At 43.1% G+C, this 20,460-nt stretch overlaps 1 protein-coding gene across 2 annotated transcripts in view; it reads right to left on the reverse strand.

The window, feature by feature from the left end:
• Nucleotides 1-11,520, reverse strand: part of TOX3 (TOX high mobility group box family member 3) — a gene marked incomplete at its 3' end in the record, with an annotated part of 103,852 nt that extends 92,332 nt beyond the window's left edge. For both annotated transcript variants that reach the window (XM_081275332.1, XM_081275331.1), the window contains exon 1: nt 10,958-11,520. In XM_081275332.1, coding sequence (XP_081131458.1) covers nt 10,958-11,044 — 87 coding nt within the window. In that variant the 5' untranslated portion in view covers nt 11,045-11,520. The remainder of the gene's footprint in view (nt 1-10,957) is intronic.
• Between the last annotated feature and the right edge of the window lie 8,940 nt (nt 11,521-20,460).

Below are 20,460 nucleotides of genomic sequence, written 5' to 3' on the forward strand. Positions count from 1 at the left end.
TACAAAATACAGAGCAAGAGGAAGGCAGTGAGAGGAGGTTGGGTAGAGGCCAGGGCAGCGGACATCTTCTCATAGTGAAGGCTGCAGAAAGAATCAAGAGCTAACCGAAAGGGCCAGTAGACTGCGTGAGGCAAAGGGACATAGGGGACTGGGGGTTTTGTAGTGAAGAAGATTCTCTCAATGGACATGTGGACGTGAGGAGTCAGGGGTAAATTGGGTTTGATCAAAATTTTTCAAAATAAATATCTAATTTAAAAAAAAAATTGCTCAAACTTTGTCCCCAATAGTTAAGACTTGAGAAACAGCGCTATAAAAATTCAAGATGAGTTTTGAAAAGAAGAGAAATGTGGGCCTCAAATATAGGTATTCAATTAAAATTAGGGCATAATGATTTGCAGTTTCTACAAAGAACATAAATCACTGGGTATTTTAAGCGTGCCCAAAATAAAATCCCCAAACTGAAGAAAGGACTAAAAAGATATCAGACTTATTACAGTGTATCTTTCTCACCAAAGAAGGATTTTTCCAAGAAGCAAATTGAAAGTAGAAAACATTAAACTTTAGGGGGAAAAAATAGACCACTGCTGTTTGTACACAAAAATCACAAACTTGTAGATACCCAGGAAGGGTCCATTCCCATCACTCACTCCTTCCACAGTAATGGCGTATGTAACTGGGCACATGGCCAGGGGAACCTCAGACTGCATTTCCTGGGAGCCCAGCAGTCACAGATGTGGCTCTGTGACTCACTCTGGCCAGTGAGATATTAGCAAAGAATCATGTGGCACCTTCTAGAACCTTCCATTTAACTTAGACCACCTCCCTCCTTTTTGCTGGCTGGACCACAAACAACTGGAGCCCAATCCTGAACCATTAGGACAACAATCACAAGGTAGCTAGCAGCAGTGTGGGCCCCCAATCCCTCAGGGACCCTCCTAGCAGCCCTGGATCACTTCCCTCTAGACTTGGTTAGGGAAAAGAGAAACGAACGTCCACATCATTGAGGCCATTGCTATTCCAGTCTGGGTTTTTTTGCCTCCCTTTCCTTGACTATTTTCTCACCAACCTAAATACTTGGATTAAACTCAGCCACTTTGAAAACTTCTTTACTCATTTCTCTCCTGTTCTTCTCTCACTCCCCTTCAGGCAAGACCTACCCTGAAGCCATCTTCACACCCATTACTCTGTTCCTGCCACCAACACATGAAATACTGTTATGAAAATTAAAAATAAAATTCTAACTTAAAAGCCTTGAAAATGGACCCTGAAAAGTAGGACAAGTGACTTTTCACAGCTCCTTTCCCATGCATCGCCTAGAGGTGTCTGACACATGGTTAGGTCCCACACGTTGATGCAAAGATCTTCTGCTCAAGATATTGGGCTTGTCAATCAATGTCCACAACCATTTGTACTCATTCCCCTCTCCAGCCCTCCTCCCACTCCTTCCCCGGCATCTTTTCTATATAAATATTATAGGATGTGTGTACTTCACATATATATTCATAAATCTTCAGCGATCTCCTTTCTTCCCTATTATCTCAAAGAAGGGTTTTCCGGCCATCAATTAAAGGCTAACTCCCTTTTATTTACAGTCTTCATTCCCACCCCCGGTGACCATCCTATCCACCTATCCTTCTCTTGCTAACGTTCTTCCTTTTCATCTCTCCCTCAAACATTTTCAGATAATCTTGAAAATATTTTCTCATGAACTTCCCCTTCAAAATGTCATCCTCTACCTGCCTACCTACACACACAGACACCCAGACACACAGACACAGACACACACACACACACACACAAACACCAATGTACTGAAATACTACAACACATACACACTTTACTAGTACCTACTGAAAAAAAGCTTGGCTCTTTGGCCAGACATTCTAGTGTCTCCACATTTTGATCTCACCAACCATACTTCTTGCCATGGGAAGACAAAAATTCACCTCCACAGATTATTCCATAGGACCATCCTGCCCAGGCCTCTAATGGGACTTCTGCTCAGATGTTATGCTCACAGCAAATCCTGTCCCGAATTCCTTCTCTCGCTCTCTCCTCTAAACATCCTTAATTTTCCTATTTGTCCAACCAAGCCTGACAGTTCGTGGGAGCGCTTTTTCATGACCGGAACATCCCTCCATGGCCTTCTTCCTCATCCCACCCGCTCATGGGGGACTTTTACTTACACCATCATTAGCTTCAGGCAATCAACTTCTCTGTTATATACACATACACACACACGCACACATAGTTCATGAACACATACATATATATCTGCTCCCAAGTCAAGTTAGAGGTCTCTTGAAGACAGATCACATCTAATCTCTGCCCCCAAAAGAAGTTCTTTCCTAACATAATATGCATGCATCATGCAAATCCTCAGATATCTTCAAAAGCATCAAGCTTCAGCCAGGTATAGCGGCACACACCTATAACCCCAGAGACTTGGGAGGGTTCCAGCAGGAAGATTACAAGTTCAAGACCAGCCTCAGCAACTTGGTGAGACACTTAGCGAGACCCTGTCTTGAAATAAAAAATAACAAGAACTGGGGATGTAACTCAGCACCAGTGGGTTCAATCCTCAGTACCAAAAAGAAAAAAAAAAATCAAGCTTCAGTTGAAGTTTGATGTTTAAATGGACTTTTTTTCCTACTCTGTACCTACTTTCATCATTATGACTGAAGGCTCCCTATTTGTAGCCCACGTGGCTTCCTAGGATGACATTATCAACTCCCCGTCCTGAGATGGCAGGACATGGGACCAAGTTTATCCAGTGGAACTTGATGTAGAGAAGTTGTTGAAACAAGCAAGAAAGACTTCTCCTTGGGGAGCTGAGCTGTGTGAATGTGACCAGGAGCAGCTGTTGGACATCTTCCCACCACCTGAGGTCAGTCTCGCTGATGAAGAAGCCAAAGAGAAGCAAGCAGAGGTGATACAGGAAGTCTCTTAACAGCCATTGAGACTCTGGATCCAGCTATGCCTGAAACAAAACTTACAATCCCTGTTGTATTTAACTCAATTGGACGACATCTTCTCATTTGCAACCAAAAGCAATTTTAACTATACAACTATTTTAACCACTTCTCCATTAAGCTTTCTCGCTATAATGTTTTAAATAAACCAATTAGTAAATGCTGAGGTGCTTGTTAAAGACATCAAGGAACTCTTAAACAAATCTACTGTATTTTTTAACTACTATAATATTCCGAGATATAACTCATCCTTTTTTCAAGAAAAATCAACTTCCAACCAAGCATACATATTTCACTAAAGTTTTCAAGTCAGGTTGGCAATTTGGATTTAAAAACTCACCCCCATCATCATTACCTTTTAACACAATCCTTCTATATAAACAATTTGGTCACTGTAGATAAGGTCACATTAAACATGCCACATGTGGAATTGAAGGGCCAAGCTTAAAATCTAGCACCTCCAAACGAAGGAGTCTACATCATTCAAAAATGTGTTTAGAGTAAAATCCAAATGCATCTTGATAATGGCCAATTTGTTTGACTTATAGATTATCAAGACATCCAAATTATTCTTTTATAAACAAACCAAAATTAAGATGAAAGAGAATGCTAGTCGTACAAGAAGGACCATTTTCAAATGACTGAAAGGCTTCACATAAGCCTGGAACATATTTAAGAGAACATGGCATCCCTAAGGAAGATTAAGAACACAAACCCAGAAAACAAAGAAAATGAAATGATCTACCTCAACAGGAGAAGATAAAACCTGTCAGAAGCTCCTGCAGACCTTGATAAAAAGCTTCTACTTCCTATATTTTGAATCTACATTCAAAACATATTTAAATTTACAAACATACTTTAGCAAAAATCCTGTCCCTCCTTAGTTTTTTTTTTTTTAATATTTATTTTTTAGTTGAAGTTGGACACAATACCTTTAATTTTATTTATTTTTATGTGGTGCTGAGAATTGAACTCAGGGCCTCAGATGTGCCAGGTGAGCATTCTACCACTGAGCCAGAACCCCAGCTCTGTCCCTCCTTATTAACCACACTTGAAACAGATTCTCTAAGATACTGAGGGCATAAATAACATCTCACAAAATCCAGTTTAAAATTTACCTCTTACATAAAGAACAAAAATATTAAATATTTTCATTCATAAATGGCTATGACTGTTTTAAATTATATTATTGCAAATTCTGCATCATTCCCATTTAATAATTATCATTTAAGAATGCTTCCTGGGGCTGGGGATGTGGCTCAAGCGGTAGCGCGCTCGCCTGGCATGCGTGCGGCCCGGGTTCGATCCTCAGCACCACATACCAACAAAGATGTTGTGTCCGCCGAGAACTAAAAAATAAATATTAAAAATTCTCTCTCCCTCTCTCACTCTCTCTTTAAAAAAAAAAAAAAAAAAAAAAAAAAAGAATGCTTCCTGGACTAGGGATATAGCTCTGTGATAGATTACCTACCTACCACACATAATGTCCAGGGTTCAATTCCCAGCACAGCAAAAAAGAATGTTTCTTCCAAATAACTGTTAAGAATTATATAGTTTATACCATTATTTTAACAGTGCAGTAGGATTTCCAAATATTATCTCCAAAATTATACCAATCCTCAAGACCAAGTATATGTCCTTGAACTCCTGTTTCCTTAATCTAAAAGGACGAAAGTCCATTTTCATCACTTTACTGCATACTGGAAGACCAACTTTGATTCCTCATCTCTGACCTCTCTCGAGAATAACCTGGTACATGTCTCTCTGGGAATATTCCACCAAAATATCCAAAGTCAGCTTTATCTCTCCTTCCAAACCAGCTTCTTGTCTAATCTGTCTGTTTCTGCTCAAGGTCTTACCATTCATCTAGGGCCCAAGTTGAAACACCCTAATCATCTCCATCTCCTTTCTCTCTTCCCAAGTCACAGAGATGTCCCATCGACCACCTTCCTCTCCCTGGTAGCCACATTCACACCTTCCTGTTCAAATCCTTCTCAGACTTTACCTGGTGGGGTAATGACCTCCTAGGTAGTCTCCCTAGCTCTGGTGGGGCTCTCTACTGATTCAGTCAAAAGGTCATATCCATCTTTACAAAGTACAACTTACACCCAAACCACGGGCCCATCAACAATTCTTCAAACGCATAAAGCAATGGGCACTGCTGGTTGTCTTTCCAACAGCCTTCTTCTTGCCAATAGAACATGACACTAATTATGCTCATGTGGTAAGGCTCAACCCCAGGGGATGATGTGGGATTGGTCTAAACCCATCACAGAAATCTCCTTCCCCTTTACCAATATGAGTGTCCTAGGGTGGTCACACGACCCTCTTCTGATCAATAACATAAAAGAGAGAATCTAATGGGAAAGCTGTTGCTTCTTGACAAGGGAGATGCAGGGGGGAAATGTGTTCTTGACTACCACCGCCCCTACCACCACTGTCCAGTTCCTGATTTGTGCACTATCAGGTGAGCATGTGATGCCAGGAGCTGCAGTAGCCAACTTGTGACTGGCTTCAGGACAGTGCTGAAACTCCAAGGTTGGGAGAATAAAGAGATCAGAGGCCTCTTTCAAGGCCTGATTGAACCATGCAAAAAGCCTGAGACTGCCTACCTAGAGACTTCTTTGTAAGTAAACAAATGTCTTTAGTTTACATCGCTCTGTTGGGTTCTCTGTTATCTTCAACCCAAGCCATTCTAACCTAGGAACACACAAAAAGCAAACTGTATCTTACCGTGGAAGGCCTTCTGCCCTGTGCTCCTCAGAACATAGGCTCCAGTCCCACACCTGCAGCATCTCCTGGGAGCCCCACCCCAGACCTATGAATCAGAATCTCTAGGAGTAAAGTCCAAAAGTATGCATTATAACAAGCTCTCCAGGTGGTTCTTGTGGATGACGAAGTTTGAGAAACGACTTCTATAAAATGATCACATGGTACTACCTACAAAGTGCACTTGGACTGTAATTTCTCCAGTGACAGTAACCTCCTTTCACTAGGTCTCAGCATCATTTGTTACTTGCTTACTTTCATCTCTTTTAATCAAAGTTTTCAAACTCAATGGCTCCCAAGACCTAAGAGGCACACAGAGGGCTGAGCAGGAGAAGAGAAAGTAGAGATCATGGTGAACTACAGCAGTCTGCATGCCCATCTGAAGGGCCCCCAGCAGATGTCGCCACCCAGGGATGCAGGTTCACTGTTGCCAATTTTATGATTAATTAAAAAAAAAAAAAAAAGCTGGAATCCAGACTTACATACAAAGTTTTTTAGACACAAACAACTAATTGGGATTAAAAAAATACTTAAAAATAAAATGAAACAAGTCATCAAGCAGATCCAGCATCCAGTTGAGACTGTGTCCTGAAGGAGCTGGTTCTTCAAATATGAACACACACTTTGAACATGGTGACCACATACACTCATTGCCTCCATCTAACATGACTAAAATGAATTTTCTCTGGCTAACCATATGCTTGTCTCTAGAACTATAAAACAAAAACGAATAAATACAAAATCAAATGTCTACACACTGACATAAGTCAGCTGATCAACTCAGGTATGGGGTCATATCATATCATGTTAAATGGGGGATACAGGTGTATTTCAATATTTGACACAAATGTGGAGGGGAGCCCAGATCCATAGTGCTTAGGTCCTGCCAAAGTTCTAGAAGAACCCGAGTACAACCTGAATCCAACCACTCTGCCATAAGTCTAGTCTTCTTTAGAGCTATCACAAATTTCTTTACCCAGGTCTATTCCACCCATTCAATTGTCCACAGAGTTGAATGCAGAACTGCCCACATAGTTGAACATAAACCACAAATGACTTATAATAATTCATTTTTGAATTCTCATCTGCATATAAATTTGTAAGACAAAAGTTTCAAAGAAGTAGCACAAAAAAAGCATGTTTTGAGGGTTCCATGTAATGATTTTAATTATTTGTTAATTTACTGCCAACATTTAGAATCTGGGATATGTCATATAAAAATTCAGATTGTCATTCTCTTGAAAAGACAAACTGGAAAATGTGGAGATACTGGGCCCATATGTTGGCATGGCAACAATCTACTAATGATAAAACAAGGCCACCCCTTTAAGTAGACCATGTTCTCCACTTGGCCACAAATTCTATCCTCATAGTTTAACTGGCTGCCCTATAGACATTTAAAGTGCAAGACCCCTGGTCTAAGGTCTTTAGAGAAGCCTTATTTCTCTTCCACAACATGTCTTCAATATCTTGTATGGAAGGATATGGAAATATTTCAACCTATTCTCAAAATTCAACACCTTCAGAAGTATAGCAATTAATTCTTATGCTAGTTTAAGATATCAGTCTAAGAAGAGGTTCCATCAGATTCCTCTCAATGTATTCTCAATTTGAACCATGATCCCCAGGAAAATAGACAAATGACAAATTACCTTTCAGTTTCTCTTACTCTATCAGCTAACCAAGGTAGAGCCCCTATAAGGTGGAGTCAAAGCTCCAAAACTGGAATGTCTTAATTAAGTGGAGTGATCAATAAATAATACATATAATAATCTTAAAAGAAGATTTGGGACTGAGTAAAAAAACAACAAAGGACTAATCATCATTAAGGATAAGAAGACAATAGCCATATTTGGAAGGGAAAAGAAAACCCCCCAAAATATGAAGAAAAAGCTAGTAGAATTTAATCCAAGTTTATCATTAACCTACTATACAGTTCTACCTCACCTACACCCACATTCAAAACACAAACCTTATTTTGGGGTGGCAGACTTCTGACAACTGTATGCTAATTGGTACTTTACATATTCTTACTGGTGAGAAAATTAATTGAACTTAGGGAAAGAAATTCCATACACATTGTCAGTGGGTCACCAATTCACCTGAATCATATAATAAGGATTTTTTTAAAACATACAGACTTTAGTTTAATTTGTTAGCCACATCACAGAAAGAAATGTTCAAACAGTAGATTTTCCACATGAAATTAAAATGGAAATTAGCCCTTAGAAAATAGAGATGACTTTAAGTTTATACATCAGTGGCTAGTTCATGAATTATTAACTGATTTTAATGATCCTGGCTATATTTTATTTGAAGTTATTCTCCTACTTGCAATGACTTTTGAACCCTCAAAACTCTTTCATCCATTCTCCATAGACAGAGTACACTTTCATGAGCGCTGACATTTAAAAAGGATCCATATACTCAGAATGTAAAGATAATACACTCACATATAATTTATACAAAGGACTCTGGTCATTTGTTAAAGAGAGAAATGAATGAAACCCTATTATTCATGGTTTGTAAATAAATTTAAAGATAAGCGCTAACTTTTCACTTGTTACGCCTAGAGCGGAGAGTTCTGTGTTCCTTCTAAAGTTTCCCAGATGGTCGTTAAAACAAGAAAGGGCAAAAACATACTTTTTTATTTTTTTTGAAATTCATCATTTCCCATCCAGAAAGATAATGCAAGTCATTTAAAGTTTGAAGAGATTAATAATTACAGGTATTTTATATAAAATAAATGCATATCTTTATGTGCTAGGTTTTACACTTTTAATATAAACCTCACTCAACAGCACCACTTCAGACACACAAGTTAGCTGTGAAACAAAATGCTATAAACCTTTAATTAGCACTTGCTGTTTTATATAAAGTTAACATTTCCTCTTCTACTACATTCAAAGAAAAATTACGGTGAATAAAACTGGGAGACAGAAAATCGAGAGTAGGAAAACATACTATTGTGGCTCAACTTAAGGAATGCTTTATTTCAAGGACTATAATATATTTTTACCTGTAAGAAATTGAAATGCCCCTTAGAATAAGTACAATTAGATTCCTCCCAATATTGAGTGCTGTACCTAACTTTCACAAGTTGGGTACTACAGCACTTACCATGATCAGATTACTGATTACTAAGATAGCAGGTTATTTCAGAAATATAGCTCGATTAAGATGACAGCAAACCAGCTTGCTACCACACTCTGAAGTTCAACAAGCATCCTAATAAATAATGTCTGTTTCCAAGCTTTATGTGCCCTCCCTGAAGTAAGTATTCTGAGTTTAAATTGACTCAAAATAGTCTTTCTCAGAAAATAAAAAGAGACACACACACAAAAAAAAAAATCCACAATTTCCTCTGGTCCCTTGAAGTATCTTGGGATCCTAGTGAACAGAGATTTGCCACGCATTGCAGTGACTGGATTAGTACAATAGGTTTCTATTTTGGTGTCATTCGAGTGTGGCTGATCTTAAATCAGAGAAAGAAGTAGTTACATTAGACAAGGTAATAGCTTCCCAAAATAAGAGCATGCCCGGTTTATACAAGGCTGGCACACATAGGCTAAGTTGTAAGGAGATAAATAATACCCCACTGGAACAATTAGGTAGATTCTCAGAAACACTGCATACTTAATTAGGCTGCCTAAGTCCCTGACTGAGCATACATGGGGGACTTTTTAAAGCATTTAATAACCTGAGTAAATCCAAAATCAGAGGACAAAAACCAATCCTTAACTCTGGCAACAGCCATCGGCCTTTTCTTGCTCCTTTTCCAGTGCTTAATGTATTACTCTTGGAGCATGAATGCGCCCCCCCCCAAAAAAAAAAAACACTACCATCAAGGGGTTAAAAACACTAAGTCCCTTCGTTCTGTGCTTATTGGGAGGGCCCGTGTGCCAGACGCGGAAATGGCCCACGATGGCACAGGGGAGAACAAGAGCGATCCTAATGGTCTTTACAAACTTCAGCACTGGAGTTGGGAAGGAAGTACAAACAAATAGGAAGGAACACGAGCCTCCATCAGGCACCGGGCACAGCAAACTGTCCCTCATTCTAGATACAATTCCTCCTCTTCCTGTTATTTATTCATTAGTTTTGTATAGCACCTTTCTTTCAGCAGCCTCCTTATTTCCTCTTCTGTTATCCAAGCAATCATAAACAAACTAGTAGTTGAAAGAAAGGGGGGAGCAGGGGGGGAGGGGAAAGAAAACCACATTCAAAAGACACAGGCCATACAGAGCACGGGTCTTTCTCTGAATGTCGCCCTCGGGGTGATGTTTTCTCCAAAGCTCGGCCCTGGAGGCTTAAGGGAGAACAGAGAACCGGAGCACGCGCGGCTCTGGCACCCGGGCTACAGCCCGGCACCGACACGCTGCGCCGCCAGCCCTCCTTCGATCCACCTTCAGCCGCCTGAAACACTGGGTTCTCAAAGTTGGCGCGGGGGGGGGGGGGAAGGTGCAGGAGCGAAGGGTGACCCCAAGGCGTGGTGTGGAGGTCTGCAACTCTGATCTCCCCGAAATGCCAAACTTAACCCCCGCCCCCAAAAATGAAAGATGAGAAGTCACTTGCGATGACCCGGGAGGGGCGGGCAGTTCCGTTCCTTGGTCCAGAGCGCCCCAGCGGGAAGGTAGCAAAGCCCACCTGCAGGGATCCCAACCACTTCTCCCACCCCCCTATCTCAGGTCCAGGCAGGGCAACATTCAAAAGTTTGTTCTTCGGTTCCCCAAGCGGCCCCGGGGCCAGCTCTCGAGCGGGTGGGGGAGGTAAGATGGACTGAGCCGAGGGGGGCGAGATCATCGGACCACGAGATCAGGGACCCCAGGGTTGCCCAACCCACCCCACCCCCCGCAGTGAGGGGGGCTGCGATCGTGTTTACTAATAACAGCAACAAAGAATCACACGCGAGTCCCGTCTTTCAGTCCTCGGCTGCTCTTCGCTCTGCTTTGGGGCAGCATGGAGAGTCGGGGGGGAGGTGGGAGGAGAGGCGGAGGGGCCGCGCAGAGCGCCCACAGAAGGACAAAAAAGGGGGGGGGTGGAAAGGGGCAGAAAGGATAGTTGGACAGAGATGAAGGCGCAAAGGGAAAGGAGTAGTTAAGGGAGACAGAGGGGAAAGAAAAGTGCAGCAAGCGGTGAGCCGGAGCGCGGGGCGCGCCCGGGATGGGGAGGTGGCCCCTGCCCCCCACCCCCCTGGCCCGGCCCGGCCCGGTCACCTTGCTGTAGCCGTAGTACCCCAGGCACTGCGCGAAGTCCAGGCCGGCGGGGTCCCCGGCCGCCGCGGGGTAGAACCTTACATCCATGCCGGAGCCAGGCCCGGGGCCGAGGGCCGGGACTGGGGCTCGCCGGGGCTGGTGCCCGCCTCCTCGCAACCGCTAGATCCACCGTCGGGGGCGCCCGACTGGGGGCGCCCGGGGTCGGCGCGCGGGACTCGGGGCTGGAGGGGCGTCGCGACCGGAGCCCAAGGAGCCCGGGAGCCGCGATCGCCGCACACAAAGGCGCGGCCACGCGAGCCGCGGGAGAGCCGGAGGCGGCCCGGGGGACGCGCCCCGCCGGGGCACCGAGATAGCCTGCGCGCGGGCCAGGCGCCCAGGTCGCGGGGCACAGCGCGGGGGCCCGGGGCGGCGCGGCGAGTTCAGGTGCGCTGGGCGAGGCTGGGACGGCGGCGGCGGCGGCGGCGGCTGGCCCCGCTCCTCCTCCTCCTCCCCGGGCGGACTGAGGAGAGGAGCCGCGGAGACAAGGGGCCCGGCCCCTCCCCTCCTTCTCCCCCTCCTGCCTCCGCCGCCGGTCCCCTCCCCGCGCCGCCGCCGCTCCGCCCCTCCCACCGCGGGCAGCTGGCGCGCCGCCCGCCCCGCCGGTGCGCTCCCCGGCCCGGCCCGCCTCCGCGCGCGCGACCCCGCCCGGCCCCTGCCCCGCGCGGGCCCAGGCGCTCACCCCGCGCCTGGAGCAGCCTTCGCCTTCCCTGTCGCCCGCGCGGCGGGCGCCCCTCTCCCGGGCCCCTCTTCTTCCCACCTCGCCCCCCTTCCCTCTCCGGTCCTCTTTGTCCCCGCTGCCTCGCAGCGCTCCTCGCTCCCCTCCTCTCCTCGGCCGCTTCGGCCGGCCCCGCCACCGCCAAGTCCTGTGGCCCCGGCGTCCCACCCTCCTCCTTTCGGATCCCCGCGCGCCTCGGCCCCAGCATCCCCACGCGGTCCACTCCCGACCCGCCCCTCCTTCCATCGCTTTCCTCAGGTCCCCATGCTTCCCCGTGGGGGTCTGTCCCTCGACCCCTCCACCCTCCCGGCCCTGTGTCCCGAAGGTCCCTTGAGTGGGCACACCTATCCAGCAGCCAACCTGCACGCGTGGCTCCCGGTAGCCGGGACCCGGGACCCCATGTACACCTGTGGTATTTTTCAGAAGGGGTGTTGGGGCCTGACCTTTCACAGGTAGGCAGACTTGAAGCTTCCCGGGTTAAGCCTCGTGTCGGTTCTCTTCTTATTTTCTTTGCTCTTGTTTGTATTCGAAAGGCATTTGAGTAACTGGATCTAGGCGGATCATTCACTGCTCTCAGAGAGAAAATGTCCCTATTTTCCTAAAAGGTTCTGGGTGATTAACTTCCCCATACTGCACTCACCCCCACCCCCTCTTTATTTCTTTCTCTTTCTTTAAGCTACATTTTTTTTTTTCCTGTCCTCGGCTTTATTGCTGTGAGTTAATTTGAGAGTTTGGCCTTCAGCCTTGGCGGAAGAAAATGTTAGAGAGTCTGTGGGATCTGCTCCCGGTCCCCGGCTCAGTTGTCTTGTGAGCTACTTTAAAAGTAGAGAATTTTCGAAATATTTCATCAGACACGCGCAAACATTGTCGTCCCTCGATCATACTTTGCTGGTCCTGGGCCTGAACTTTTTCAGACAAGCATTACACGGGTTTCTTATTTTTTCTCTCTCCAAAGTAGGCACTAGGGCTTGTGACACCTGTATGTGTACCTTCACTCAATATTATCTTTCTGGAATCAAGCAGGGAAAATAAACTTCAATTAGGTGAAAGTGTGTGTATTTGCTCTTCTCTTAGCAGAAACCTGTGTTGGGAGACTGCGAGAAAGCCGTGTGTGTTCAGGAAAGGAACAACTGCTCACATTGTCCCTGGGTTGACTCCGATCCCGAGTCTCCATTTAACGTTGACAACCCAGCGGCGCTCCCTAATGGCCCAGCAGGTTGCACAAATTGGCAGTGCGCTGAGATATTATCAGGACAACACCCCATTGAGTAAGTTCTTGAAACGCAAAAGTGGAGGCCCTTTCTCTGGGCCACTGGGCGCCTGTGGCCTTTCCACCAATCAGAGCTGGAGGTTGCAGTGGCCACCTGTTGTCGCGAAAGAGAGCATCTTTTAAGTTTCACTATGAGTATTTAACAATGGTGTATAGTGCAGAGTCTGGCCACAAGAGAGGAGCAGCCTGCTGACCTGGGGTGCCAGAAAAGAATCCCCCCCCCCCCCAAATAGCTCTTGAAAGGAGCCCAAAAGGCTGGGAAGCTGAGTTTTTCTTTGTAAATGCCTCACCTTCTGCTCATTCTGCCATTCATCTGGAGCAATCTGAGCTTGATTACAGAGGATGAAGGAAAGTATAATCAAACTTCCAGACAGAGTAAACCTGAAGTTGTAATCAGACCTCCAGAATCAGGCATACTAATATTCTTCTTCGAAGTGAAAACCTGCAGGCTGTCAGAGCAGGCATTGAACCTGAGCTGATGTGCAGCACTAAAACTGGAGAAACTGAAGTGTGAGAATCTTGCCCCAAGAGATTCTTAGGGCTTAGGAATGCCCAGCCACACCCCAGAACATCTTTGCCTGCTGTTTTGGAAGTCTTTGCTTTAGAGTTTCTTTCACTGTAGGATGCAAACAGAGGAGGACAGTACTCATTGGTCTGCATTTTATTATTACAGTTTAGGCTAGAAGGTAAACAAAGTTATGAGTATAGATTTTGATTAGAGGGGAAAAAATAAATGAGACTTAAGATGTGTCTATAGAGCCTTTAGAAAGAAAAAAAAAAAATCACTGGTCATTTGGGAAGGCTGTCCCTTAATTTTACCCAGTCTCCATGCATTCAGAAACTATTTTGGAGTACCTAAAATGTAGGAGGCACTATTTTAGGCACTTGTGAATAAGAAAGAATCTCAACATGACACGGGAAGTCCTAACTCTGAAGTGGATTACATACACACTTACCCACCTTTTCATGCATGCATGCACACAAGCCCTGTCCCATCCAGTCACCTGGAGATCTTCTCATGCCACATCTATCATTGATATTGAGAGAAGCAATCTGATAAACAAATCCACACATAGTGTGAAAGAGGCCAGACTCAAGGCCTCCATGAAAGGTGTAAGAGAAGGCAGGAAAGCGGAGACAGGACACACCACCAGATCACTGCAGGATCCCAAGGACACAGGACCAAGCTCCATACATGGTGTGTTTGCAATAAACAAGCAATTCAAAGGCCAGTTCGGAAGGAAATAAGGTGAGAAGAAAGGAAGGAAAAAAGAGGAGAGAGAAAGAATGTTTTAATAGTGGAAGATTATTTGCAGGAATCTGGTGAAGGAAGGATTTGAGAAGAGTGTATCCAGGACCTCTTGGTTTGGTTAACAATCTACCTTGGGAGGAGAAGGGTAGGGCCTTTTATGCCCTGCTATTTTAGAAGCTTTGTATACTTTAAAATTAAGATCATGTGTTGCTTCATTTAGAACTGATCTGATTCAACTCTTGGTTGCATTTGAAATGCCAATTAATTTTAAGAGTTCCTGGGGATTTGAAGCCCTTCCATTAAAAGTTTTTGAATGATGCTCTAAAAATTGTAAAGCAATTCTAACTGTCATGCTATTTGTTATCTCAAGGGTGTCACTTTTTTCAGTCTGTGGGCAGTCTTGTTTCCTGAAATACCATAGACAAAGGTTTCCTTCATACTAGGTTAGCCTTGAATTTGAAGAAACTTCTCCAAGAATACATCTTAAATATGCTTTGAATTTATGCTGAACAGTGCTAACAGTTATTGATTAAAGAGGACAGAAGAATCCCTTGTGCAGCCAAAATACACTTTCCAAACATAAGAAAACTTCTTTAAGGTTCTTATATGATTTGGGTCAAAACAGTTTTATTATATTGATGTTTCTAATTGAATAACTGACATCACCCAAGAATCCATAAAACAAGCTAGGGAAGATACATAAACTTTAACATAATAGGGAAATTACACTGTGACAGAACCCAGAAAACTTCACTTCTCTACTTTACCTGCCTCCAAATTAAGCAAAGAGGTCCCCAAGAGGACTGTATTAAACCTAAACCTGCTGAGTTTTATAACCAGAAATTGTACTGAGACTCCCACTTTTCAGAATCTGTGAAAGTAATTTAACCCCTCTGGGTTCTGCTTGCCCAGATGAGATGAGGATACTATTAAACATTATATATAGTTTAATTCTCTTGAGTTTGGGTGATGAAAAGTTCTATCCAAATATTATGATCCTTGTTTGCAATATGTAATGTAGCCAAATTAACAGCAGCTCCAAATGAAATTAACAAGGCCAGAGCTCCTCAAGTTTCTCCTCGTGTTTTCCCATAGTAACAGCTAATGTATTATATTGGTAAAATGTCTCATAGTTGGTTTTATATCTGAATTTGACTTCATGTTATAAAGCATAGCTTTCCTATCCAGCCTGGATTCTTAATATGTGCATAAAACTCAACTCCATGGAATTTAATAGAGTTTCATGTTAGAGAATCAACACTTCACATTCACAGTCTAAATGACATGCAGATAAAATCAAGACCTATGAAGGTTTTCACAACAGTGAACATACACATACATGGTATAGAGGAAGAATTCTGACCTTGGGGCCCTCATTATGTGTCTCTAATGCAGGATCTAAAACTAATCACCAGGAGAGTGTTCCACACAGGAATTATAGTGTTAAAAAAAAAAACCCACATATCATTTTTAGTTTCGATTTTCAATGGATCTAAACTTTTCTGGTCTGGAAATTCGAGCTGTTTTGATATTTTTACTTTAGTTAAAAAATACAGTAGCATAGGCAAATGGCGGGGGTGGTAATAAACAAACTTTTCCTCCTCCAAGATAATAAATATATATTCAGTTTTGCTCTTTCTTTCTGTGTGTATATATACCCAGTTTGGGTCAGGTTGGCCTCTGTGCCACAAGGCACAAGAAGAACTTTGAAAAACCAATCATTTTCCCTGCGTACCATACTTTTACTAAGAATAGATACACCCATAGGTTCTGACAGATATATAGTAATTATGGAACAGTAACCCCAAAACCCTAGTAGCAAAAGAGTACTAACCAAGAATACATTCTCAGAAATATGAAATGCAGCAAGTATTTGCTCGTGACCTGAGTAACTCTTTAATAAAGCTGTTTTAGAAACCAATACACTCAACACAATCAGGAGGTGTGCAATTTTCAGTGTATTTACACCCTATCTTCAAAAAAATAAAATAAAATAAAAAGGATCCGTATTGGTAGAAATCCTCAACTGCTGTCCTGCCTGTTTTCTGAAATATATTCTATTTCTTCTAAAGTGAAAGAATGACCTCTTTTGCAGGAACAATTTTCAGAGACAGTGTGTTTATCAAATGGTTTCTCTGCTTTCATAAAAACAATTTATTTTCACTGAACTCTTCAAGATAAGCATCAAAGCCAGGAAGAATGTACAATGAAGTTTATAATTACACTCCAGAAACAAATACTGGGTAGTTTTTATTTTGCTCAAGTGAAAAAGATTTTTTTCCCCCAAAGAGACAAAAGGTAGTGAAGGGGGAGGAGGTTTATACAGAGTGAAAATCAGGAAGCCCAGAGGGTTTACAGCAGGAGGGGCCTCCCCCGCAGTGCAGCCCACAAAGACCAATGGCTGAACAATGGGAGCTGAAGATCCAGTACTTTCTTAGCAAATGGGTGGGGGTCAGTCCATATTTTATTTTTCACTAAGGGAGAGCTATAGGAGCATTAAGCGAGAAAACCTTCAGGCAAATATTCATTAAACCCTTCCCTGACAGATCTACATAGCATTGCACATAAATATCTTTCATAGTTTGTATCTTGGCTTAATTTATATGGCATGTTATTTTTAATAACCCAGCAGTTGTTAACAGTAAAATTGTAAAAAAAGTAACCCAGAACTGAGACTAATAAAGATTGTGTTTCTTAAGAAAGAGAAAACAATTGCATTTGATCACAGAACAGCCAAGAACTAGCAGCAAAATAATCTCCCCTAATTTACATAGATCTGTGCGTGCCAAACAGATGAGTGTTTGCTTTTCGAGTAATAGTGCAGGTGCGCATCCTGCAGTGACTAAATCTCTACCTCATCAAACTGTTTCGCCAGAGTGGGACATGCCCTCTTTTTCTGGAACAGTTTCAAGTTTTCTCCCCAGCATTCCAGCCACCTGTTTATGGAGTTCATCCTCTGGAGTCGATGCATGCAATTAGAAACAAGAAAATGAAAATAAATGACCTTGTTTGTTATTTATAACAAAGAAACTCAGCAAAATTAATGCTGTAGAGCTTGACCTCCTGACCCGAGAGAAAGAGCCACCTCATGGCTTTGTAGCCAATGCACAATAGTCCAGCAGCTCCCATTGTCCAGCCACTGTGACTTTCGGATGGTCATTAAAACCGTATATCCAAAATATTAAACGTTTTACAAGTTAGATTAGAGGATTTGCACATATAAAAAAAAAAGCATGTTTAAAGAAATGAGGCTAGTTAGCACAAGAGCTTTTCTTTTCAAAGAGAGCAGGTAAAATCATTTAGCTTTATCCACTCACTCTGTCCTATGTCAACAACATGTTGAAGAAAAGGGAAATATTTTAAAATTCCAAACAAGGGCTCTGGGAATGAAAGAATGTATAATATATAATGAAGAACATGTAATAGAAATCTAATAGAAGGGTGGTCTTGGTAAGTGATTCAGGGAAAACACCATCTTTCCTCTCTTTTGAGGCTGCTGGTAGGCTAGGAAAATACACCTTCCTTCTGTTACATGGATCAGCGAGGGTGCTGCCCCCTAGAGTTGTGCAGAGAAGTAGCACCACTATTTTCCTTTCTTTTACCCAATATACCCCTAGAAGCCCAAGACAGGAAGGGAAAGAAGATCACAATGAAGTTCTGAAGGTTTTTCAGAACTGGTGCTTGGTTTGAATATCTTGAGGTGGAATAGCTAATGGAAACCAACACCCTCAAACCTCATGTGGCTGAGCCTCAGACGGGCCTCTGTTACTACCTATTGGCTCCTCTGCCTCCTTTTGGTCCCCTCTTTTGTTCACCAGCAACCAATTCCGTGAGTGCCCTGGATTCTTTTAGACCTTAAATTAAAATCCATATTTGAATTTTTTTCCCATCCAAATTCCTTGTGTATTGACTTATCTGACCAGTACTACCATGTCCGTTTGATTTCTTCCTAGGATGAAATAAATATTTTTAAAAGAAAGAGTCTCTACTATTTCTCCGAATATTTCCTTCATTGTAAAATAAGGCCAATTCTGCAAGGTATGCAGAGGGTCATGCAAAAGTCACCCGGAGGATTGAAACCATCCTTCATCACTTTTTCTTTTCTTTCTGGTCATCCCTGGGGAGGATGGCACTTTGTTATGTGCATCTCCCCACACCTTCCTGGGGATGCTATAGTCACAAATCTGGTGAGATCACTACCCACCTTATTAGTTTCTCACAGCAGTGGAAACAATACAATTATGGAAGATTCGTATTTCTGGTCAACCTATGTGAAACTGGCCAATTCTCAAACCCAGAGAAAGGAGGTGAAGGGAGTTTTTGCATTTAACAGATCTAGAGAAACCTATTCAGCCGTCCAAACTACAGGTCTGCTGTTGCTGAGTTCTCTAATTTGCAAACATCACCAACTGAATTCCTGCTGTGGACTTGAAGTAGTAAGTTTTATATGTTCAATGCAAAAGACAGGGTAGAGTGCAAATACTCCCTCCCATCTTATCCAGAACCAAAACCCATGGCATTTATTTTTCTACATGCCTTTCTAAGTATATGTTACTCAGTGTTGTGGTTTGGATATGAGGTGTCCTGCCAAATCTCCAATGTTAACACAGGACTATTAAGAAGTGAAATGATTAGATTATGAGAACTGAAACCTAATCAATGGATTAATCCACATGTGGACTAATAATTGGAAAGGAATACTGTACTGTTCTGTACTGCACCAGTAGGCTGGTCGGAGTGGATGGAGGAGGTGGATCACTGGAGACCTGCCCTTGGGACCTTGGGATTGGATTTTTGTCTCCCTGGCTGCCCTCTGTCTCTCTCTCTCTCTCCCTGTCTCTCCCCATCTCTCCCTCTTTCCCTCTTTCTCTCTCTCTCTCCTTACTGGCTGCCAAGAATTGAGCAATTTTCTTTCTCCACACCCACTGTCATGATGTTCTGCTTCACCTCCGGCCATGCACGGACTGAATCTCTTGAAACTCTGAGCCAAAATAAACGTTTCCTCCTCTAAATTGTTCTTGTCGGGTATTTTGGTCACAGCTATGAAAAGCTGACTAACACACTCAAAGTTTCCAGAAATGAAAAAAGCATGACCCTTGTCTACACAAAATATTATAAGAACCAGCGAAAGTATTATGATAATGAAATATCACATCCCAATCAGTGCCATTGGAGACGCCTTCCCTTGCTAATGTAGTCAACAAACATTTGTTTACAGTTATTGTTACAAATAACATGTGAGGGGCTGCTTATAGAAAGGAGAGATAATTTGGGATCAGTGTAATTAGAGGAAGCTTCCTGGATAAGGCATTTGATAGACAGTATCTTAGGGAGGTAATGGAGAGAAAAAAATGTCTTAAGGGAAGGAGATTTTCAACAGTTATGAAGAAATTATATGTGTGGTGGGAATTAAGTGTTGCATCAACTTTTGGAATAGATTATGCTTCCGCACAAATTAACCCATAATATCTTCATGGGCTATCCCACTAAGGACCATTTCTCAGCCACATTCCTGTCCACCATACATCAGCGACTGTTCTTTTGTACTTTTGCATTTTAGCTCCAAAATTGAAGCCGACACTTCTATCTGGGTCATGTTGTTGGTCTTTGTAGCAGGGGGAGAGAGAGAGAGAGAGAGAATAGAGAGAAGCTGCAGTTCTCAAAAGTTTCTGCTCACATCACTTCCACTCACTTTTTACTGGTCAAAGTGGGTCAGGGGGCCAAGCCTGGTGTCAGCAAGGCAGAAAGCATGATCTTCTTGGAGGGACTGGTTTGGTAGGAAGGGACCCCTGTTCTTTTGCAATAATGCGATCAGTAACATGGAAAGTGGTCTTGAGAGACTTCTGCAGATTCTCAGACGGTAAGTAAAATTGTCTAGTCTAAGTAGTGAGTGAGGGTTGAAGGGAAGAGCTTGGTGAGGTAAGATGCTGAGAAGTCACGGGGGAGGAGCCATGACGAGAAGGGATACATAATGGAGCTTTGAAGGCCAGGCAGCTGAGTTACGCTCCATGCAGGAGGTTACATGAACCACAACGTGAACATCGCAGCTAGGAACTCTGATCTCCAATTTGCGTTGACCTGTATGCAGCCGACTTATTAAGCATCAATGAATTAATATGGTGTAGCAGTAATGGTGCTATGTGAACATATAGCAATTGGACACATACACGCATACACATATGCATTTCAATTCTAATCCTCACGACATCTCTCTTGGTAGATACAAG

This window comes from Spermophilus citellus (assembly GCF_964194105.1).
Source record: "Spermophilus citellus genome assembly, chromosome: 18".
NCBI lineage: Eukaryota > Metazoa > Chordata > Mammalia > Rodentia > Sciuridae > Spermophilus > Spermophilus citellus.